The sequence below is a fragment of the Catharus ustulatus genome, chromosome 3, assembly GCF_009819885.2.
Source record: "Catharus ustulatus isolate bCatUst1 chromosome 3, bCatUst1.pri.v2, whole genome shotgun sequence".
NCBI lineage: Eukaryota > Metazoa > Chordata > Aves > Passeriformes > Turdidae > Catharus > Catharus ustulatus.
The window spans coordinates 90,812,834-90,837,638 of NC_046223.1; the positions used below are offsets into that span (position 1 = coordinate 90,812,834).

The 24,805-nt window shown below is 35.9% G+C and overlaps 1 protein-coding gene across 1 annotated transcript in view; it reads left to right on the forward strand.

The window, feature by feature from the left end:
* EYS (eyes shut homolog) overlaps window positions 1–24,805 on the forward strand; it is an 811,979-nt gene that overhangs the window by 351,195 nt on the left and 435,979 nt on the right. The window contains 2 exon segments of the mRNA XM_033053725.1: window positions 5,809–5,930; window positions 24,429–24,688. Coding sequence (XP_032909616.1) covers window positions 5,809–5,930; window positions 24,429–24,688 — 382 coding nt within the window.

Below are 24,805 nucleotides of genomic sequence, written 5' to 3' on the forward strand. Positions count from 1 at the left end.
CTTGCACTGAATGAAAATGTAAGATTCTCTTTACTAATGGTGTGCCATTCAAATATGATGAAAATCTTACTTTTTTGCATATACTTTTTAAATGCTTTTAGCATACATAGAATTATTACAGTGTAAAGCAAATCCTCATTACAACCTACCAAACTTTACTTGTACCAGTTGTTTTAAATATGCTTTTCTGTAATGTAACTTATTCATTATTTAAAATGTTAGAGAGATAAGCAAATTTAAAATGTTCTTTGTTTCTTCTGTGAGCCTTGCTTAAAATTTGAATTAATGAAAATCTGGTTTATCCTTTATATCAGATGATCTATAATTTATAGTAACTTAGGGTGCAAAATAATATAAGTGGTTTGGAAGAGCAAATAAATATACTGGTCAGCATTTTTAAGATGTAAATGTATAAGAAAAGATATATCAGTAAATAGAACTTAGAAGTCTTTAAAAATATCTAGTATTGCCTAATGCTACCTCAAATTCTGTAGATATCTAGTACTTGAATTAAGTTGTTTACTCTAGTATTTCACATTTTTAAGTGGTTAACACAAAACACCACATAGCAAGAGTAATTTACATAGCAAGAATAAAATAGAAAAAAGCCTCTTTTTTAATAAAGTAATACACAAGAATACATCAGGTAGTGATTCTAATAATAAAATTCAGTAACTAATTTTGCTGAATTTTAAATAGTAGTCTTATCAGAACCAATCATTTGTAATACTGTTTAGAAATTAGATTTTTAATTGTAATTTTTCATCACTTCTGAATCCATGTTTCACACTTTTTTTCACCTTATTCTTTTATGCCACTTCTTATAATCGTTCTTCCAATTAACATCAGTATTAATAACCACATAGCAAACCTCCTGACACTCAGCCCCTGAGGTGTTTTTTGCTGTGAGTTAAGCAATCTGATTATTACAGAGTTATTAACTAATATTAGAGCAAGCCATGTATGTCTTCTAGAGTTGCAACAACAGAGCTAATTGCAGATTTTCTTTGTGTCAGAAGTCAAATTTCCTTAATTTGTGGAGCAGCACAGTTAATACATTCACTCTTCCTACAACCTGTGAAGAAGAGGTAAATAATTCATTATGAGAAGATAGAAAAGTAGTGTATTTTCTGTGACTTCACTCTGCATAGGTCTTGTCTTAGCTCAGACTTCTATAGTAAAAATGAAAGTAAGTGTTAAGCCAAATGAAGATGAACAGGTATCCTGGCTTTGTTTTGTTCTGATTTATTTTGTTTTGCTTTTGAACAAGTTTGCTTATTTAGGATATAAATGCAAACAGACTTGAACAAAGAAAACAATGCCATAATGACAAATGGAAATCTAATTTTATCAGTTAATATGTATGATTATGCAAATGGTTAAATCAATAACAACTTAAAAGTAAAGCCCTAAGTAGCAACTCAGAAAAGACCCTTAAATTAACAAAAAAGGCTGCATAAATAATGTTAGGATGTCAATATGGTTTAGAACAATTGCAAATATGATTTCACAGATGCTTGCATTTTTATGTTCACATTATTTCACAAGGTTAAATGAACTGCTGTTAGCACTAACAAAATGAAGCTGCATGAACGTTTTCTGTAGGAAAAGAAGCCCTGATTCCTACAGACAAGAGTTTTGTGATGAGTTTTCTATAGAAGCTGGAGTACATTTCCAATTACAGCAATTTCACGACTATAAGGCGCTCCCTTTTGACTAAAATTTTCCCTTGAACCCGGAAGTGCGCCTTATAGTCTGGTGTGCCTTATATGATTTACAAAGTTGCAAAATTTGCAAACCCGGAAGTGAGAGTTGCGAGCCACGTGGGGAGCCGGCAGGGCCACGGCTGCCAGGTGGAGGCGGGGCTGCGCCGCGGAAGGCAGAGCCCAGCCCCGTGCAGGCGGGGAGGAGCCCTGGCAGGCAGAGCCCGGCCCCATACAGGCAGGGAGGAGCCTCGGCAGGCAAGCCCTGGCACCATGGAGGCGGGGAGGAGCCCTGGCAGCCTTGCCCTGGCCCCCTGCAGGCGGGGAGGAACCCTGGCAGGCATAGCCCGGCCCCGTGGAAGCGGCGAGGAGCCCCGGCAGGCTTGTCCAGGCCCCAGGGAGGGGACACGGAGGGGCGGGCGGCAGAGCCCGGCCCAGGTGAGGCGGCACGGAGCAGTGGCGGGTATGCCCCGGCCCCGCCGGGTACAGGCGGTCCTGGGGGCCCATGGCTGCCGGGTTGAGGCGGGGCCTCGGCCAGCAACCGCGTGGGGGGAGCTGGGGGCGGAGCCTCGCTGCAAAAAAAAGTGCACCTTATAGTCCCATGCGCCTTATATGATCTACAAAGTTGCAAATTTTGCCGACTCCCAGGGGCTTTGCCTTGTAGTCTGGTGCGCTTTATAGTCGTGAAATTACTGCATCTGTCAATGATAAGTAGTCTTACAATAGGTTCATCTTGTTTGGCTTAATGGAAAAAGGATTGCACCCCAAGAAACAGTCTGGCAGAAGAACTTGGAGCAGAAAGAATTAAGGGATTTCTACTTTTCCTTTTGTGTGTTTCTATTTCCAGGTGAGGTATTTTTTGTTCTTTCTGTGAATTAAAAACTTTAAAGTCCCCCCAAAAATGCTTCAACTCCATGGGTATCTTTAAAAATTATATTGATTCCATTTTTTTTTCTAGACATGGAAAACATATATGGAGTATACATCTGTATGATAAAAATTCTGCTCAACCTATATGTATATACAGGATACTTGAAAATTTGCCTTGTTCATAATTCAGATCTTTGTTGTGTGTAATGAACATTTTTCATTGCAGTTTCTATTTACCAGATGTTCAGCTACCATTTCCTAGTGAAGTAACGTTGACTAGGGCTTAAGGAAATGATTAATTCTTCATTTACAGTGTTGGAGAAGGGAAAATATGCAAATATTCTTAAATGGCACTTTCTTGCAACACACACAGTTAATTGGATAAAGACATGCTCATATGCATATGTGGTTCTGGGTTTGTGTGCAAGGGATCAGAAATTGTTACCCTGGTGAAATCCACTCTTCTAAGCATACTGTGCTACATATTGTACAGGAGAGCTATGTACAAGGAACAACTATAGTGTTATTTATGCACTTATTGTGTTCTTTGGAGGACAAACAAAAGACAGTTTGCAGGAGCTTAAAGGTACCATTTATTTTAACCTGTCTCCAATGGATAGTAATACACAGTTACAGTAAATAAAGGGGAACAACATACAAATAGGTATCAAATTCTATTCCTTCAGTCTCTTGCTTGATCCACTGCATGCTTTCTACCATGCAGCTTCTTGTCATATTATGTTGTTGGTGTATGCTAAGCTCTGACTGACAATCCCAGCTCTTTCAGCCTTTCCTCATCTGAGAGATGTGTCAATCTCTTAATAATGTTACTGGCTGGACTCGTTCCAATCCTCCATATCCTTCTTGTACTGAGCAGCCCACAACTGACACAGCACTTAAGGTGTGGCCTCCCCAGGGCTGAGTAGAGGGGAAGGATCACCTCCCTCAACCTGCTGGCAGCATTCCTCCTAATGCAGCCCAGGATGCTCTTGGCATTCTTGGCCACAAGGGCTTATTGCTGACTCTTGTCCAACTTGGTGTCTACCAGGCTTCCCAGGTCATTCTCTGTAAAGACTTGTGTATAAAATAAGCCTTTTTATCTGCTTACATATAGTTCAATGCAACATTGCACTTTCAATTACTGCAAAAGTCACTGAGATGAAATAATGTGTAAGAATTTTTAGCTTTTTCTGCACATATGCATGATATACATAAATGTTAGTAATGTTTTGTGTTTGATGTGACAATTCTCATGTAATGAAAAGTCTTCAAAGAACAGAATTTCCACATTTGATTGACAGATAATTTTAGTGAGACTAGAAAAATACTGCTGCTTTCTAAACAAAACTGTTGGCAAGCCTCCTTTCACTTCTCATTTTGTAATCCATTTCTCGAAAAGTTTTTTGGAAAAAAGTTGGTATGTCACATTCCCAGTATATATGAAAACCTAACCTGACAATAGAACAATTTTTAAAAGGTGTCTTACTCATGGGTATGGATTAGTAGTGCTCATTTTTTCCCATTCGACCCTGATAAATACACTGAGAACTTAGATATTTGGGTGTGGCTATTATCACAGATCACAGAATATTCTGAGTTGAAAGGGACATACGTGGATCATCAAGTCCAACTCCAAAGAAAATAGCCCATATGGGAATTGAACTTTGGTGTTATTAGCACCATGCTGTAAACAACTGAGCTAATCACGGGGTCAATATGTTGAAACATCAACATGTGGAGTAGCAATGTAATTTGTCTCAAATATATTTTCTTTTTTCTTTCTTTGGCACAATTCATAACAAATTATTTTCTTTCCAAGTTCATCTCTGTGTTACTTTTAAAAGAGAAAAAAATTTTAACAAAATCTTTCTGTCTCCTATCATAAAGTTATTAATATTGAAAAAAACTCTGAGATCGTCAAGTCCAGCTGTCAATGTAGCACCACCATGTTCATCACCAAACCATGTCCCCAAGTGCCACACCTGAAACATCCACAAATGTTTCAAAAAACATTTGCCACATATTTTTTTAAAACTTACAGGACGATGACACAACCACTTCTCAAAGCACTCTGCTGGTCACACTATTGTTGATAAAGGCCAGGATATCACTGGCTTCTTGGCCATCTGGGTACACATTGTTCATGTTCAGCTGCTGTCAACCAACCCTCCCAGGTCCTTTTCCATTAGGGCAGCTTTCCAGCTGTTCTTACCCCAGCCCATGGCACTGCCTGGGGTTGGGCAGGAACCAACACAGCCTTGTTGAATGCAACTGCTCTTGGCCCATCAATCCAACCTACCCAGATGCCTCTGAAGAGCCTTCCTATCCTTCAGCAGGTAAGAACACTCAACACTCCCACCCAGCTTGGTGTCATCTACCCAGGTTCTGTGCTCAATTTTAACTCAGAAAGATACCCTTCAATTTTATTTACTGGCTTGTGAAGTTTATCTCAGTGGATTTAGAACATCCATGTCGCAGAAATCATCGGTGTTTCCCAAGCAAGCACAGCAATGATTTTCATCAATGTGAGCACAAAACAAGCAGGATGTAGTTGGGAAAATACAAATCACAAATGTACTATAAGGTGGTTGGTGAAAAAGTTGATTTGACCAGATATAATAGAATATACATGTAAATAATTTCATTTGAAGTACTGGTATCAATGGAGCTGTTCCACACTCCAGAACAATCATACTGAGTGTGACTTTAAATTGTTAACTTTTTTTTTTTTTTTTTTTTTTTTTGTTATCTTTGCTGTGATAAAATATTTCAAGCTTTTAATTTGTCAGGAGACTATAAGAGTATCATTACAGAAAGGTCTGGGTCAACTGCTCAATCTGGACTTCCTTCAGAGTTCTGACTCTTAATTTATTATATCTTTAAAGCGTATTAGAAAATTAAATCATTTCCCTTTGCTGTTTATATGAAGAGCATAGCCCATATGTCTTTGAAACGTAATTGCCTCTGTCTCTAAATTTCAGTAACAAAAACCTAAAATGCAACAAAATTTGTTGCAGTCTCTAAACACTTGTAGATGTCAAAATGCTGGTCTATTACACATTTCACCATCGTGCTGTGGAAATTTATTTATGCATTCATACCTTTAAAAACTCCTAAAGTTTTTTTTTTTTTTTTTCTGTCTGGTAATGTCTTCCAACAATTAGCGATAATACTTTTGCAATTGCATTAAAATACGAAGAGTAACAGATTGTTTATTCCACCTTATGTATTACAGAGATACCAGTGTGATTGCTTGCCTGGATGGGAAGGAAAATTTTGTGAAAAAGAATCAAATGAATGTAATTCAGAGCCTTGTAGAAACAATGGCACCTGCATGGACCTTTTCAACAGCTATCAGTAAGTGCAGCACCTCCTCATTATATGGTCATCTTCCAGGAAGGCCAGGCTTATGCATCCAGCCATTAGTTTATTTCCCACTTTGGGAAAGAAATGTTGTTGCACAGATGGGCAAATGACTTGTGTCATGGATACAGTGCTTCACCGTAGTTTCATGTGAAGCCAGCAGATATAATAAATGGTATATGTAAAATTAAAAAAAAAAAAAAAAAAAACAAAACAAGCAAACAAAGAAAAGAGTATGATTTAAAACACTTTAAGCAATTAACCTGGTTTGGAACTGCACTTTGTCAAGGAAAATATAGTTATTCTTTCTGTTATATTTGCCCTATAAACACAAGAAATTATTTAAAGAGTAGAAGTAGTGGTCGTGGGCAGTTAGGTGAGGAGCTCATATCATTGCTGCCACCTTGTGGCTTCAAATACCAACAAAATAGTAATTTAACTAGAATTTATATACCCTCAGACAAAGCAAGAGGATTTGACATCAACAATATTATTTTTAGCTTAAACCCCAATCTTTATTTCATGCATGAAGTTATGGTTTAAAAATTATTTTATTTTAGAGCATGAGGATTAGGATTTCATAAACAATCTAACAACCAGTTTCTGCTCCATGAAGCCAGGATTTGTCTGTGTTATGATGTCAATACTACAAGAGTCCTGTAAATTCTAAATAGACACTGATGTGGCTGCATATATTCCTGGTAATAGAGGCAATAATCAGAAAGGAAACTAACCACAGTTGACAATGGAGAAATGATTCCCCAAATACCCTAACATAACTAAGTTAAATAACATAATGTACATAATATTTTTAAAGATTAATTTATGTTCACAACTTAAACAAAATGGTTTGTGATGTCCGAGAGCTGTATTTTTATGTGGCGTTTAACTTCCTAATTTGGTAAAATACTTTTATTCTAATAACAGAAAGTGTAACAATGTTGAGAAAACCTATTAAAATCTTTTTATTTGCTTTTTTCCCCACTTTTTAAAGTCTTTTGGAATGTAAAAAAAAAACTTTTTTAAATATTTAAATTTTTGTGGTTCTCATTTTTCTGTTGCCTGTAGTTCTTTGTAGTCTACCACCCTCAAGGACAATTCTAGGTGAATGGATATTTTGCAGCTATGAATCCTTACCTGTCCTTACATTTTCCCAATTTTTCCAGCCTGTAGAAGCATTATATGTATTGCAGAAGGTAACAGGGCTTCTTCTGGTTTTACTCATACCTGGGTCAGTTACTTATGCACAAATCCAAAGACTTCCTATTTTTTTTATTGAGAACAAAAATGCTCTAGAAGTACTTTTTGTGGATTTGGCAAATACTGAACTGTTACAGAAAATGTTTACAAGAAAATTAGTTTGAATTGTAAGCACCAGGCATATTTTTTCTCAGAGTTATTTGTCCTAGTTAACATAACAGAACAGGAAAATTAGACATACCATTGAATCATCATATACAAGGGGCAGGTTACACCAAACAAAACAATATCTTCAGAGTGATTCTGAAAGTGATTCTGAGATTTGACAACACCAAGGAAAATTAGCATAGCTCAATGTTTTATAAAGCAATTTCATTTCAGTCATTAGAGCTGTCCTTGTTTGTACTCACAGATGCTAAAAGACCATAATTACTCTTAATTTTAAAAATGTGTTGGTTTTTATTACCTTTGCTAATGTTTTTCTGTTACAAGCTACATCAACAAGACAAATTGTTTGTGTTATGGTAGCTAAGCAGTGGCAATAACTGGCACCTGAACCTGAGGACATCCAGCCATGTCTTTACGCTTAAATGTAGTTTTAAAAACAGGATAACTGGATTATAATTGCCTAACAGAAAAGATCATTGCAGTTCTTCAGCTGTGCCCAGGCATTATTTTGGACAGGCATTACTCTGGACCAAAGTCAGGCCAGCAAGTGCTCTGAGAATGCATCAGTGATAGGCAGTAAAGTTTCTTTGCCTGTGGCCTTGTTTTGGCACTGTTTATTTTCCTGCTGAGAGTTGAGCTTCTGGCAGCAATACTCAGAATTTTCTGAATTTCTTTGAAATTGGCCATTGACTGTACCATGACTGGTGCTTGATATTACTTACAACTTAAATCATTGTAAGAGATAGATTTCTTTTATGCTTTGATAATCTTCATTAGTTATTTTCTCTTAAATATTTGCAAGTCCAGCTGAAAACATCACTTACGTAAAAACTAAGGAATTTATTGTGCAACAGCTTAAAAAATATATTTTTTGTATAGGGAAGAAGTGAATATAATGCAAAATGAAACATTTTCTTACCAAATTCAAATCTGTGATAAGACAAGAATTATAGGAAACATAACTGCTAATTAAAAACTTCATTTTTGAGTTAATTTTTTTATCGGGGCCATTCATTGTTGAATCTTGAAATGAAAACTATATGGCAAAACTGAAGTATCAACAAATCTGTCACACTGAATACCTTTCTTTATGGATTCCACCATAGAAAAATAAATCACATCCCAACAGGAAAAAAGAAAATAGAGCCTTCTCAGAAACATATTTTTATTTAAAAAAATAAGGTAAGAAAGATACTGAACCAGTAGTCAAGCTTGAGTTATTGATTGTAAATAGTCTTTAATATGACACCTTTCATTTGGCTTAATTTATGTTCAGCTGAAAAAATGAGAAGTATCTTTTTCTTCCTTCTCAGTTTTCAGTTTAGCACACAGCACATGGTAAATAAATTAATTTAGAAAAAAATCATGCATATATTTCATGCATATATTTCCAGTACCACATGACTCTAATTCTCATGATAACATGAAATCTCAAATTATGGCTCTGAACATTTATGGACAGATCCATCTAGTATCAGCTGGATTCTTTATTTCTTCTCCATTGTATTCATAATTCTGAGGTTTAGCCCTAGTAAAATCAAACCCTAATTAAAGCCCCTGTTTCTCCTTTGTTGTTACCAAATTTTGAGTGAAAATCTATTCAACTCTTCTTGCCAAATAACAGGCAACATAATTTTATGGATGAACTGGAGTTTCTAATGATGTAGAATAGTTTGGAACTTGTCTGTAATCATTATGATATTAGAACTTGGATAATTAATCAAGTGTCGTTCCAAAGTACTCAGTTCTTTCTGTATATTTATATTTAAATTCACAGATTCATTTTGTTACTTCTTGTTGTTGAGTTTTTATAAGGAATAAAAAATGGTGTCTTGCTGCTGCTTTTCTGTTTATGACATACAAATAGACTTCTCCATACTAAACAGGAAATTAGACCTACTGAAGTATATTCTCTTATGTCATTTATCTATCTTTTATGTGTTATGACAGGCTCAGTGTTTGCTTCAGTTGAATACAGAAAAGTTATCCTTTGTCAGCACTTGAATCCATCCACTAAGACACTTTTTATAATCTCAGTGTCAACTAAAGTTCAGCTCTTCATGCTATCTTATCCACTGCTGATATCTTACTTTTGCAATCAGGACCCCTTGTTATTTTGTTTGTTTGCTCGTTTTCATTTGGAAACAGACATTTTCCTGCCTGCTCATTCTTATCCTTGATATTTTCCTTCTGGCATGTTTCCGTACATCCTGTTTGTGCAGCTATGTCATAGGTCTCCATTTAACCCTTCACAGTTATGGATATTATAAACCTGGCTGTGTTATATAATGCTGAAACCTCCCTTCCCACTAAGTTCTAAAAGGACTAAAGGTGGTAACTCCCAATGTCAACTTAGAAATTGAGGCTCAAGTTCCTTAAGCCCTTCTGCAAAATTGTTGTTAATGTGGGCAAAAAAGTTGCCTGTATTTAAATTTTCTCAATTTAAACTCTTTTGTACTTTACCCTGTCCTTTAAGAGGCCATGGTTTTCTACCTCCCTTTAGATTCCAGTAGAAAGAATAATTTGTGTTCACAGTGGAGGGTATTTTGAGTGATTTCAGAACTCATCTCAAACTGTGCTAGTCTTCCTTAGCAATGCTTTCTCAATTAGCAACCATGCCATGATCATCTTTCTTTGTCTTTACTTAGATAATGATTTATGCCAGCTGACAATTTGGATAACCATACTCTCAACCAGATTTATCTTGCCTCCTTGTTGTTACTTTCTCAGTACATTTCCAAGAAAAACACCTTGCCCTATTACTTCCTTCTTTCCTCCTTAGCATTTGAAGCCACATCTTTTCAGAATAATAAAATAGTTTTCATTAGTGTAACCTGTGCCAATCTCTTAAAAAACCACCAGTCTTGAGTCATTAGGATATATTCACTGTCATGTATACTTTAATTGCAGTACTGTTACAGAAAATCAGCATACTGTTTCTTCTCTTTTTTCATCCTTCTGGAAAGGATTTATTTGGAAAATCAAAGTCAAAATCAGCCTCTGCATTTTCTCAGAAATATACAAGAATTGCTCTGTGCCAAGTTACAGAAGTAGGTGATTCCTGAATTCAGGATGTGTAACTATCTGAAAGATCTAAAAGTAAAAGCATGCCTATTTATACAGCGTGTTTTAAAGATATGCTCATCTCTAAATGAGTGAGTTTTAAACTATCACAAAATTCTAAAGGAAGTCATGATATGATTATCATTTTAATGCTGTGTTCAGTGTGCCTTCTGTTTTTATTCACATTCATTTTACCTAGTACTATACTCTTCCTTAATTTTTTTCCCCAAAAGCAAGAAGCAACTTTTCCCATAGATGAGTATCACTCATATACTGGTATATATTGGTATATATTGGTATATATATATTGGTATTTAATGATCCCAGATGCCAAATGCTAAAGCATTTTACTGCAAGTAGTAACTCTTATCTGTCATTTCTTCAGGGTTCTTTGGCAACTCTTTCTCTTTGTTATAGAGATATTTCCCAAAACATTTGTCTGTTGCATTTCTGACTTATCTTTCATTCAGAGTTGTAGGCTTTTTTCCTTCATCCAAGTACCAAGTTTTGTATATATTTATTACTCAAAACCATCTTTAAAAGATTTATATGGACAGTCAGGAGATCTACTAATGAATTAACTAAAGAAATGTGTGAAAGCACAAACAAGTGTTTCCTCCACAGCTAGCAAGTGTTTTAGAGTTCCTCTTTGGTAATACTGCTAACAACTGAAAATGTGTAGTGTGCTTCTTGTTATACTGCAGTGAAATGAGCTGTAGGGTTTCTATTGCCTTTAGCAAAAAAGAAAATGTTGCTGTGACACCTTGGCAGCATCTAACAAACAGTCACTGACATTCTGCACTCCTTAGGGCATATTTTAGCTGTAATTTAAAAATCTTCTCAAAGAAAAAGAACATTTTTATTCAAAATCCCAAGAAATCATTAAAATTTGTAGCAAAACACAGTAAATACCTGGAAAATACCTCCCCTCCTCCCAAATTGGCTCATCAACTTTATCCTCCTGAACAGTAGCATTGTTCCACCTGCTATATTTAATCATTAGGTGATTCATTTTAAATAAATGTTTTATAATGTATTTTGTTTGCAAACACCCAAAGACACATAAAATGATCATTTGATGAGCTCATGGGTTATATGGAGGGAATGCAAACCAGTTTCTGAAATAATAAGGTACCTCAAGCATAGCTTTGAGAGTGTATGAAATGCAATATAAGTTACCCAAATTCATCATTGCTGTAGGGCAGTTAAACACTTTCATTGCAAATAATCTACTGATACATGAGCAAAGCTCACAAAGAAAGGCATTTGCACAGCAGTTTTTGGTCTCTGACTTATGATATGCTAACTTTCCTGAGAACTCCTGGGGTCATCAGAGGACTACTGTGAACCTTTGAAGAGCTCCAAGGTGCCTGGTGCTCCTCAAAAGGGATAGCTACAGAAGGCTGTGACTGCTAACAAGCTGTAGCAGTGTCCCACAAGCTTTGTTGCCAACTTTTCTTGATTTATGGGGACTTCAAGCTTTTTGTTTCCAGCTGACTCCACATTAAGGACAGTCAAGTATGCTTTCAACAAATGCTAGAAAGAGTGTATGCAGCTGCCAAGCCGAGAGCACAGCCAAGAGAGTAGAAGGGGCTAGAAATTCCACTGACACTATACTTAGGTAGTGAGGTGCTGCATGGCACCATCACTGACCATTCACAGGTGTAATTAGATCAGGCCATCAGAGACCTCAAACCGGACTGAGCTCCTCAGGGAGGATGCAATTCTGTAGGCCTGGAGCTGCAGAAATGTCTGGAGCCTCTTTCTGAGGCTGGGATCAGATGATAGTGTCCTTATCTTGAGCAAGCACTTGTGTGCTGGAGGAGGATCTGTGTTTCCAAGTAAAGGAGCTTCAGGAGGCAGTCAGCAGTGTGTGAAGCTGAGATGGGGACAATATCATGCTCTCCAAGACTCTATGAATACAAGAACCTGAACTCCCAGACATAGTGAAGGAGAAACAGGAAGAGTCTTTGAACAACATTTTGGAAGCGGAGACTTCAATTACGATGAAGGCTAGAAGATTTCAACCTTGGCAACAGGTTGAGGATTCCTGTCCTATCTGAGCTCTGCCACTACAGAGTAGGCTCAGTGATCCAGGACCAGAGAATGTCAATGAAGAGAGCTAGCAGCTCTGTCAATGAAGCATCTAAATCAGCTAAACCTGAGTCATGAGGCAACACCAGAAGGAAGGATGAGTGATGGCAAGCACTGAGAAACTCTCTGCTGCATGCTCCTGATAGGAGATAACATGAGTCCTGAGGGAAATTACGAAAGTCGTTGTGAGACCACTCTTGATTATCTCTAAAAAATCTTGGTGACAAGGAGAAGTTCCTAAGGATCAGAAGAAAGACAGGTTATGGAAATATGTCAGAGAATGGAACAAAGGAAGGAAAAAAAAAAAAAGAAGGCTAGAAATGGATAATGTGGCTGCTACTTTCAAGAAAGGCAAGAAGGAGGATCTGGGCAACTGTGGACCAGGTAGCCTTACCCTGGTCCCTGGAAAGGTGACAGAGCAAATAACACTTGAAACTGTTTCCACACACATGATGGAAAAGAAGATGCTCAGGAGAATGTTTTCACAAAGGGGGAAGCATTCCTGATGATGGCATTTAATGAGATGACTGGCTTGACAGATATGAGAGGACTGTGGATGCCATTTCTCTTGATCTTAGCAAGACTTCATACACTACCACAACATCCTCATGGACAAAACTCACTGAATTGCTGGACACAAAGACCATAGTCAACATAATTCATCCCCTCATCACGTTACGTAGCAATGATATTAAAATTGAAATTCAATGGCTTGTCTTTTGTTCTGGTCAATAACTAAAATTACAAAAGTAATCTTGGGTAGGATGTGGTGGGATGTGATGATGTGTGGGAGGGTGTGAATTAAAAGTAGAATGGATAGAAATAAGATAGGCAATGCACAAAAAGAATGTCTGAAAAAAGTTTTTAAGACAGATTTCACTACCTCATTATTTCTAATCCTAATATTATAATGCTTCTGTTGCATATGATTCATAATAGACTCGTTCCTGCTTGTTCTTTTGTCCTTCTTTTAACTGCTCCCATAAAGAACATTCACATTTTAAATTTAGAAAACCCTAGTAAAAAAGGAAGTTTAAACAAGCAAATAAACAAAAAATGCTGCTGACACTTTAAAAATGGCTAATTAGAAATGAATGGGAAAACCATCTGTCTTTGTTAGCTACAGATTAGATATTTCATGCATCAGCAGTGTCAGTAGCACAAAGGAACAACATTTTCCTAGGATTATGGGCATTGCTGCTGACATTATATCCTTTTGAACCATGGAGAATCAGTAATAAACAGTTCTACACAAAACGACAGGGTGTAGATCCCATTCTCATTACAATAAAAACTTATTCATTTGATCTGAAAAATCATTTTAAAAATCTCTATTTCACTTCTTGGAAGGGATTTCATTGGTTTCATAGGTATTCTTTCTTTTTTCTACATTCTTAAAGCAATTCCAAAGTGGTCAAGGGCCAAATTTTTTGTAAAGTAAATGTGGCAGTTTTAATGTCAAGACGTTACACATGTTTATTTTGTCTTGAAATGACTTTACAGCCAAAAGAATACCGAGGTTTCATCTTCAATTACGAGGCATTTTCTTTTGAAGTAGAGAATTATTTTCAGAGCATAACAGTCATGATATCTTTTTAAAAAATTAGAATGGGATAGTAACTACAAAATTGGTTTTGGAGAAGAGCATTATTGTATATTGATAAAAAATAATTTTAAAAGTATGAGTTACTCAGCTAAAACAGTTGAATCTTAGAAATACTTGTTTATATATGACAGTACAATATGAAACATATGTACACATATAAAAATTATACATTTAATGGTTCTAGTGTAAGTAAACTATACACAACACAATTGGAAAATCAACATTGGTTTCCTCACCATTAGTTTCTATAGGTAATAAAATTTAAGTTAATTGTCTTTTGGATTTGTGTGGAATTTACACTGTGTGCTCTGTTAGATCAATAGAGGCATTATAGGAGTTTATTAAGACTGCAATTCCAGACTGTACACTGTTAGAGATCCTCTATAAACCTGTGCTCACTCTTCAGCAATAGCAAGAAGACTAATGCAGGAACAGCAACTGTCACATTTTCTTCTACTAAATGCCAGTATGGATATATGAAAAAAATCTATCAAAGTGAGCCTTTATCTTTGAAGGTCACAGATAGGTGGAGAAAAGGATCACAAATACAAAAATCAAAGCTCTCTATGAGCATCCATAAGTGTTGTTATATGTAGGTCTCTTGGACTTGTTCATTCCCTGTCTGGAAGGGACAGTCATAAAATTTTCATAGGTTTGCTCTATTGAAATAACTCAGTGAGACACCCATAGAAAAAAGTTGGATTGTTTATATTACAGTAGATATCAAAGGTAGATAAAGACATAACTGACTCTTGGAGATGAACTGAAAATAATTTTTGTTGTCTGCTTTTCTAGTTTATATAAGAACAATAATCTCTGTCCTTATAAAGCAATTTTTTGAAATGCTGTTTTCCAGGACATGACAAGTCAAATTTGGTTTTGTAACAGAATCTGCAGTAGAGAAATAGCTACCTCATGTGTGACTGCAGTATTTGAGCAGTGCAGATACATTTGTTTGCTTGTCTGGTTTTTTATAACTTTGAGAAATACTGTCTGACTTGACATTGTTTCATTTTGTTGGGTTTTTTTTCTGCTATTTATATGTTGGAAATTATAACACTCCTTGAAAAATTTTTCCAAGGGTTTACTCATACAACTAGTTTTTGGCTAATCTAATCAAGATCTGTGTTAGGTGATCTTTGGTAAATTTAGTCTTGAAAGATGAAATGTTACCACCTCTCTTATGTTTTGAGGTTGCAATCCTCTAGCACTGTTAGGTGAATGGCAAGAGATTATAATTTGGCATACTAATGAAAGTCAGTTTGTGCAAATACTTTTTTCTTTCTTTTATTCTAATAGAAAATGTGAAAACAGAGACATCTCTGCTTCTTAAGCTATTTACAAAGTATTTTCTAGGCTGCCAGTATTAGTTATAAGATTCTCTAGGCTTTCCAAAAGTTTTATTTTCTATAGGCTCTTTTGAAAATCTGAGTTTATAATGCTGAAGTTAGCATGACTGCTGCTGAGTGTTGAAAATGTTTCAATAGTTCTCTTGAAATACATAAATATAGATACTATACAGTTTAGTGATATCATGATGATCTGACATGGCATGATACTAAGTACCATGTCTATCCTCGATTATCAGTTTTTTATAGGCACATAGTTGGTTCTAGGCATAAAGTATTCAATGTCTTCCATGGTTGGAATAAATAAAAAAAGGGGGGAAAAAAAAGAAGAACCCCCCTCCTCCCCAAAACAGTGCCTTAGTCCATTTTTCCAAATAAATGTTTTCTTGTACCCTTGCTTCTCTTCTTGGATCAGATAGTGCTTTGACGTCAGTTTGCGGCATAGAATATTGTTTCTTCTATGATTGTCTTCCTTGGAACTTGAGAAGATCCTAGGTAAAGCTCAATCAACAATTCTGAAAATTTTTCCATAGAATATTCAAAGGACTCCCTCCCCTCCCATCAAAACCGATAGAGACATCTTGCTTAAATGACTTGCAGAGTTCAAAAACTGCAATATGAAGGAGGCAAACATTTCTTTGCTCATCCACTCAAATCATTATGCAGAGGTTATTTGCACAGACTTCTGACTTGGTGTGCATTATGTTCCATTTTTTCTCACATCAAATTCCCAAATGTCAATGTAAATGTATGTTTATGGTTAGATTTGTATTTTTCGTGGTTCATAAAATTTCAGAGTTGGGGCATGTTATCTAGCACTTTGTGCTGCCATGTTAGTTATTGCTAATAAGGATTTCAATTGTAATCACCTTTATTTTGCCTTTTTGATTGCCTGTGGTGGAAGGAAAAGACCAGGAAAGATCTCCTTTACTTTCCCTGAGCAAAAGACCCTTACACTGTGAGCACTCTACCCAGAGAGTTCATTTTTCTTTTCTGCAACCAGTGTCATCTCTGTATATAGGGTGAAGAGCTTTAAGGTCAATTGACAGAACTACAGCTGCATTGCTAAACTTCCCAAATTTAACAAATGTTTCTCCTGGAGGGGCTGTTACCTGCATTCGGATGATAGCTTCTACTTTTTCAGTGCAGCATTTTTCTTCCTTTCAGATTCCTCAGGTCAAAGAAGACTTGTCTCAAAATCAATACTAAAATACTGTAAGAGTTACAGGTAACTCTCAGAAAATATCAGAGCAATAAAACCCAAGAAAAGGCATTGAGCTGCTTTCCATAACAACCAGGCTCTTTACACTGCAATCTTGTGTAGAGGAAGAGATTTCCAAGGGGAAATAGTGCTGAAGATACCAGTTTCTACAGTTGCAGCAATAAACCCAGTTGTCATCAAAGACCAGCATTAAATTAAGAGAGAGGAGCACAAGCAAAGAGGCAACTGGGGAGATGGAAGCCCTTTATTCAGAATCCTTGAAAGATGGAGGGTTATCCTGATAACTGATTTATTCAACATCTGAGCCTAACAAATTAACTTCCATAACGCTTGGAAGACACATGACAACTGATTCCTTCTGATTATTGAAAGAATGAAATAATACTTTTTTTTTTCCTTTACCAAAGTGAATTAGTACCACACAAGATATGGGAGGTAGATCGTTGGTATCATTGATTTACAGATGCTCTGTTTTATCAAATTAAGGGTTTTCTCTTTGACAAGTCTTTGGAGAGGTGCTGCCTGTTAAAAAGGCTGCAAATTACATATTTTCCCTCAGATTGCATGGTGAAATCTTAAATTACCTTTTTGCTGCTGTACTGATTATTGTTCCAGTGAGGGATGAAGGGTTCATAGGCAAAGAACCCAACTCTGGGTGTTGGTGACAAGAGATGGTAAGAAAAGGAATTTATGTCCTTTTCCCTTTGCATTTTGTCAGGAACAGTAGGAAGTCTAATGTGGGTTTAGTTAATAGAGGATGTTACCTAAAAGAGCAGCTTCACATGCCAAAATGCATATGCATTCTCTATGGGGGTCTGCAGTAATTCAAGAAATTAATGCTGCTACTCAGAAAATTTTTTGACATACAGAACACAAATTTAAACAGACTTTTCTTTCTCTTCAACATGTGTTGTGTGATAACTTGCTAAGCTGCATTCCAAAATTTTAATATTACTATGGTACTCTTTTTGTACATCTTGGTAAGTTTGGAAGATGAAAGTTCCTAAATTTTAGGGGATGATTCAGTATTTTTAAACTATTATAATTCATTTTAAAGAACTTGAACAAGGTTGACAGTTTTTGTAGCACCTTAGATAATAACCAAAACTGTAAAGCAAGAGTAAAAAATGCATCCAAACATTGGAGTATTTTTTTTTGTATATTCAATTTAATTTATACTGCTTCTAAAATAGCAATTTAAGTAGACAAGACTGATGGGAAAGAACTTCAACACTGGTTTTCCCCATGGTCATGGTCTATGAACTAGACTATTGATACCAAACCATGTTTTATTTACTGGTTCCGAGTCATATGGTCCAAGTGATCCTCCTACATGACAGCAATAATATTCAGTTTTGCTTATTGAAGTTTTTACTAGTTTTTTTGCCTTTCTTAATTATATGTATTCAAAGTATGTAGCACTTGTGCTTTTAAAGCACAAACTTTCCTTCTAATTAGACAGTTTGACTAGTGATTTTTAATTATTTTAAATGTTTACCACCTGGAACAGAAAACCATGTAATTGCATCTGGCCTTGTAGACAGGACAAAATGCTGTTATTCTTATTGAGATAAATAAGGAAATAGTTTGATCCAAAAAGAAAATTAGTATGTACCTCATTTCTGGAGTCCAGTAGTCTGAAAGTTGCATCCAGCCTGATACAAAATGTATCTTATATTCCGGTTCAGGAAAACAGAAAAAAGAAAACAGCAGCATGAAAAGAAAATGGAAGTTGAAAGTGTATATACACTTTGTAGCATGTAAAATTCTGTTTCCTGAAACAGAAATGTGTCCACTGCAGCTGAAACAGAGCTTAAAACTTGCTGTCTCATTGAGCTGAATGCTACCTTGTGATTATGTGAACTCACATCTTCAAATAGAGGCTTAAGAAAGAAATATATGGAAAGCAAATACGACTTTCTCTATCTGTTCTTCTAAAATATGTTTGTTTGGGGTTTTTTTTGTAGTGTAATGTTCCTGAATGCACAGAATACCAGCAATAAATTTTAGTTGCTGTTACCAAAGGGAAGAATATGAGCAGAGAATTATGGGGGAGGAAAGTATACAGAACAAAGAAAGTATATCTTAAAAATGAGAAAAAGAACAAGGATTAAAAGTCTTAAGCACTTGAACTGGAAGGGAATGAAAACAAGCCCTTTGAAGGCTTTCTGCATATATCAAACATGCAAAAGACACACTTAGACACTCTTAGAGTAGCAGAAATTTATTCTCTCTTTCTAACAATATACCTCCCAAATAATTTTTCTCCAGTTTGGTGCCAATATCCATGCATGTCTGTTATTGCCTGGTACCATTCCCCAAGTACTTTATCTATTCTTTCTTAGCCACCACTTCAGATTCAATATGTAGACTGCAGGTGGTGAATCTAGTTCCCATTAAGCAGTATCTACATCTCAGTTAAATTAAAAAATGGTATTTGTATAACATACATATACATATGAGTATGACAAAGATAGCAATGTTTTTTCCCTAATTTTAGCTTCATATCCTTGTTCTAACAGCTGATAAAAGCAGGTGGACTTTAACTATAATTTTTGAATTTATGTTCACCTATAAATTTACTCTGTGATGGACATATTGGTCTTTGCTTACTTACTGATTAATTCTTTGGAGAGAGCTACACCAGCCCCTCAGGACCCTGGAGTATATCTCATGGAGTTCCATGGACTCAGGTATATTCAGGTTCCTAAAACCTGACCTTCTCCTAGAATGGAAAGGACTTCAGTCCCCCAGTACCTAGCATGAGCTTCAGAGACATGGGAAGTGAGATTAACAGTAAAAACTGAGGCAAATAAAAATGTTGAATATTTCAGTCTTTACTCTGTTGGTTGTTGCCAGTTCTCCTGTCCTATTTACCGCCAAGGTACATTTTCTTTAACCTTATTTTTTGTGGCAAACGTACCTGTAAATCCCTTCTTATTCTTTGCAGCTCTTGCAAAATTAGGCTCCAAATGGAACTTAGCTTTCCTAATGCCGCTACTACACATCCAGAAAACATCCCATATTCTTCCCAGGATAAATGTCCCTTATTCCTCACCTGCGCATTTCCTTCTTACGCTTCAGTTTATCCAGGAGATACTTTCTAAGGCATGCTGGTCTTCTGCTTTCTTGCCTGATTTCTTACATGTGGAAATCAAGAACTGTGCTCTAAAAAAAAAGTCCTTAAAGAACTGCCAGCTTTTTTCAGATCCCTTTTCCCTGAAGGCAGTTTCCTAGGGGATCCCATGGACCCAAATACTGAAATGTAATCTAAACTGCTAATCAACTGAAAGTTTCCTCTCCTCAAATTCAGGGTCCTAGCTACACCACTACTGTCCTATATCCCTCAAGATAATTAATTCCATCAGGGCATGAGCACTGCAGCCCAGCTTAATGCTTTCTCTAATTAGTTAATTGGTGTCACATTTGCTTGGTTACAAATGGGGAGCGCTAAAAATAAATTAGGAAATGAATAATGGTAGTGATAGTAAAGGCAGGCTCAAATGAATTTAGGGGAGAGGAAGAGAGGCATTGGTGAAAATTTGAGGAGACCATCTAGGGCTGGCATTTGAGAGCAGAGAAGTAGGAGCACATGAACTGCAGGGATAAACTTGTGACAGCTTTTGCAGGTTGAAGCTGGTGAAACCGGTCTGATAGCTGTCTGTGGAACAAAGAACATATTAAACTTTAAAAGTATGAAAGAAAGAAATTGTTTGAAGGAGGAAAGAGATAGAAACATGAGTATTTAAAGCCTTTGTAGTGACTGGAAGTGTGTCCTTGGAGCTTTGTGGTGTGTGTTGGTGCCCTAAATTTCAAGCTGTGCCTGCATTGTAAGCAAGCTCTTATTTCATGACTTCAGATCATCCAATAACCTCCAACTTACAAGGAATAAATTCGTCACTGAGCAGTATGGTTTCTCAGACTGTTAGTTGATTTGATTGAATGCACTAAACAACATAAATCCTTACTCTAGAATGACCCGTTGTTGCATGTATTGTATGGCTAACAGGCAGACCTAAACTTCACTGAATGTCTTGCCATTTCTCATCAAAAATCTGTCAAAGAGGCAGTTGAATGACGGGCACACTGTAGGGCTCAGTTCAGGATTCCTGTTGCTTTGACTGAACAACTGAGGAACAAGCAGTTCTGGTGCTTCTTAAATATTGCAATGTTGTCTGCAAGTCACCTTTTTCTGTGGCAAAGGCTAGTGCTCTGAGTGATACTTTCTAAATTTTTTTTTTAATACAGAAGACTAAAGAGACTGGCATCTTTTATTTTTCTGCTGAAAAGAAAGAAGTCTAAAAGCAAAAAAAAAAAGGCTTCTTCTGATATTTGGAATAGTCATCTACATTACTGCTTATCACAGAATACGCTGAGTTGGAAGGGAGCAACAAGGATCATTGTGTCCAACTCATGCCCCTGCACAGGACTATCCTCCAGAGTCACACCATGTTCTTTTCTTAAGCTTTGGCATTTTCCAGAGCTCCTAGCTCAGCTAAGTTGGAATAATGATATGTCATCAAAATTATTTTCTAGCAGATAGCCACTTTAGAACTGTTAAGATTCAGGAGAGACTGCCTCTCCAGTCAGCATGCCTAAAAAATGGTTTTGGCTCAGAGCAGCTCTTGCCAATATGTACAGCTAAGTGATAAAAGGGAGTGAGAAAAAAGGAGACAGACTCTCCTCAGGGGTATCCAGTGACAGGAAAATATGTAGTGGGAAGAAGGTAAACTGCAGGAAATTCCAAGTGAAGATAAAAAAATTCTCCTTTTGTTTTTTGTTTTTTTTTTTTTTTTAATGTGAGGGTGATCAGGTTCTGGAAGAGATTGGCCAGAGAGGTTGTGGAATCTCCATCTTTGAGATACTCAAAACCAGGCTGGATACAGACTTGAGAAAACTCAAGTTGTACCTGTTTTGAGCAGGGGAATCTAGATGAATCTCAGACACATTTTTCCAAAATCAACAATTCAATATTTCAGGCAGGTTAGAACCAAATTTAATACTTAACTCATCATTTAGAGACAAAGGAACTTAACACATTAACATTACTTCTCTGGATACAATTAATGACTTGCAATTTTAAATTTTGATGTTAATGTTAAAACAGGTGGCAAATATAAAACCGTGAATACATTTTATGTATTTTCATTGTCCTTTTATTTGTGTTTCTATAGAAAGCCTTTCAATTTATGGAGATATGTATGGAAAATAAAGAGATAATACTTACAGAAGCTGATTTATAAGTGTTGGAGGAGTTCTACACGTCACAATCTAAGCAATATATGGGGCTTATATTATTAAAATGACTAGTTTATATAAAATAGTTATGATTTTGTTTTCTAATATCAATGGGTGTATTTGGATTTGGTTATTGGAAAGAAAAATATTTATGTTGGCAAGTTGGTAAAACAATAGAAAGAAATTCAGCATTAACTATCTTTATATGGGCTCTTAAAAGCATTTATTAGCCTTTTTTTCCCCAGAGAATTTTAGAAATCATCTTGTTTTTTCTAATGGAGTGAAAAAAATGAGTCATTTTGTTTGGGTTTTTGCCTTTTAATCAGTCAATTTCCAAGAATACCAGTTATAATAGCTTAATTTATAATTTGCTTTTAATAGTCCTAACACCTTTTTACTTTATTTTTTTTAATTAACAGTTCTCATTAAAACAAAATTTTGTTTTGATTCTTAAAACTGGGCCTCAAGATAGATGCTTCTATGTATTTTTTCCCACATTTAATGAGGACTCCAGCAACTTTTTTTAATAATTCAGAAAGGAGTGCAAAAAGCTCTGTTATTAATTGTCTCCTTTGCATTAATATTGACGGTTGTATCTTAGCTGGTAGCACGCATGAAGCCAGAGAAGGACTGGCTAGTTGTGTAGTGTAGATAACTGCTGTGTTTCAGTGACCTAATGTTCCCTGTAGTCATACAGAATAGTTTTGATAACTCAAAGGCAGTTATGAAACTCATTAGGTAAAAAAAAAGGGAAAGAAATGTGTAAATGTTTGCTCCTCTGCACCTCATTTATGTCCATAAAGTTGGAGCAGGTCAGAACTGAACTGTGTTCTCCTAATGTGAAGTGAAAGGATCTCCATTTAATGAGCTTTTTAAGCTAAAAAGTGCTACATACCAATTTGTAGTAGTGCATTGGTAGTAATTTATTCACACTTTCATAAAAGAAGTCAACCAAAAAAAAGAGCAGCTGTAAAAAAAATTAACATCTGTGTTCTGATCTGTTGGGTCAGAGGGTTCTCCTTTGGTTCGCATGAGACATTTAGAGATGCCTAATTTGTAGAGTCTGATGCTTTTATATATTGACTACTTAAGAGAAAATTCAGTCAAGCACTGATTGGGCATGCAGTGTTATACAGTGGATGTTGCTTCTAGATAATAAATGTATTCTGCCATGTATAGCAAAAGCAGGTATGTTTGTTGTGCATAAACAGAGAACAGAAACATTTATTTTTAGCCATATTTCCAAAGGTATGTTTTAAGTATTGTAAACTCTGAGTCCTGAAATGTGATTTTTGTCAGTTATTTTAAGAATGTCTGAATGCTTTTTGACAGCAACTATTAGTTTTTAATATGAGAAAAATACAGTAACCTGATGTTTGAATCCTTAATGCTAAAATACTGAGGCCTTTAAAACTATAAAGTTCCTTTTTAATATCCATTCCATTTCATGTGACATGGCAATTGTCTCCCATAAATAACACAGACCACGAAAAAATTGAAAGAAAACACTGGGTTTTTTTAAGGGATGAAATTTGCCTTCCATGTGGCAAACAATACCCATTCCTTACAAAAGAGAACTGCATAACATTCTCCATTAAACAACCTGTTTCTTATTTAAGAACAATTTCTCTTATCAAATTATAACTATGAAGATATATTTGAATGGCTTAATACCTGAAATCAATATTGATCAAAGTAGACAAGAGCTGGAATAGTTCATCTTTCATATTGTCTCTTGCCCTGTCAAATAGCTGCAAAAATAAAATTAAATTCCATTTTATTTACTGCGAAGTAACGGGAACATATGACTTTTAAACTACATAGAGGCCTTTTATTTCAGCTAGTGAAGAAATTTGACTCTACAAACTTTGAAAACATTAGCAAATTGTGTTCTTTGAATTCACAGAACCACATAACATTTATATTGTGAATAAAAAATATATTTATCTAATTAATGAAGAGGTCTTACAATCAGATGTAATTTAGATTTTGGTCAAAGTTTTCTGTGTTGTCACTAACAGATCTTCACAAAAGCATTCAAAAAAGAGAAAGAACACAAGGAAATTAGGATCCTTCATGACTCCTGCTTGCTTTCTTAAGTGTAGTGGATATGCTACCTGATGCATTTCATCCCAAACATTGACGTACTTACTAGTTTCGCACATATGAAAAGATGTCTATCTAATCCTCAACATTTAGAAAATTCACCTTTCATATTTGATAATTGGTATTGTTGTTTCATCTAAAAATGATCTAAACATGATTGTCTGCATTCCCTAAACCAGATGGTTTTCCAAGTGATACTGTGACTTAGAAGTCCTTTTGCTTTTGCTCAGAAAAATTCTGGGAAAATAATCTGAACTTAACTTTTATTCATAATGCATTCTGATACAATTGCCAGGAAAAGAAAACCTAGTCACAGGAATACATTATTGATTTTGTTCATAAATTTTTTTTTGTTATTTTTTAAGTAGAAAAGGTAGCAACTGGTTGGGCTAAGCTGTTTATTTTTCTTCTGCCACATCAATGTTCTTTTTCTTTCACCCTTCCAGATGCACATGTACAACAGGCTGGACAGGGCCAGACTGCAGTGAAGATATAAATGAATGTGAATCTGAACCATGCTTGAATGGAGCCACCTGTTTTGAATCCGTGAAACCGGGGCAGTTTGTATGCATTTGTCCTCCATTTTATACTGGTGACTTCTGCCACCAGCGCTTCAGTCCCTGTGAGCTGCCTTACAATCCATGCATAAACAATTCAACCTGCTTGGCACAAGTAGATGGAAATCCAATGTGCATTTGCAAAACAGGTGAGAACAACAGTTAATTTCTTCAGTTTTCTGTGGTGCTCCGGAAAATTGCAAATATATGTTGAATTTATCGCTATCTTTAATATAAGTAGAAAAGAATATGTTTCAAAGAACATA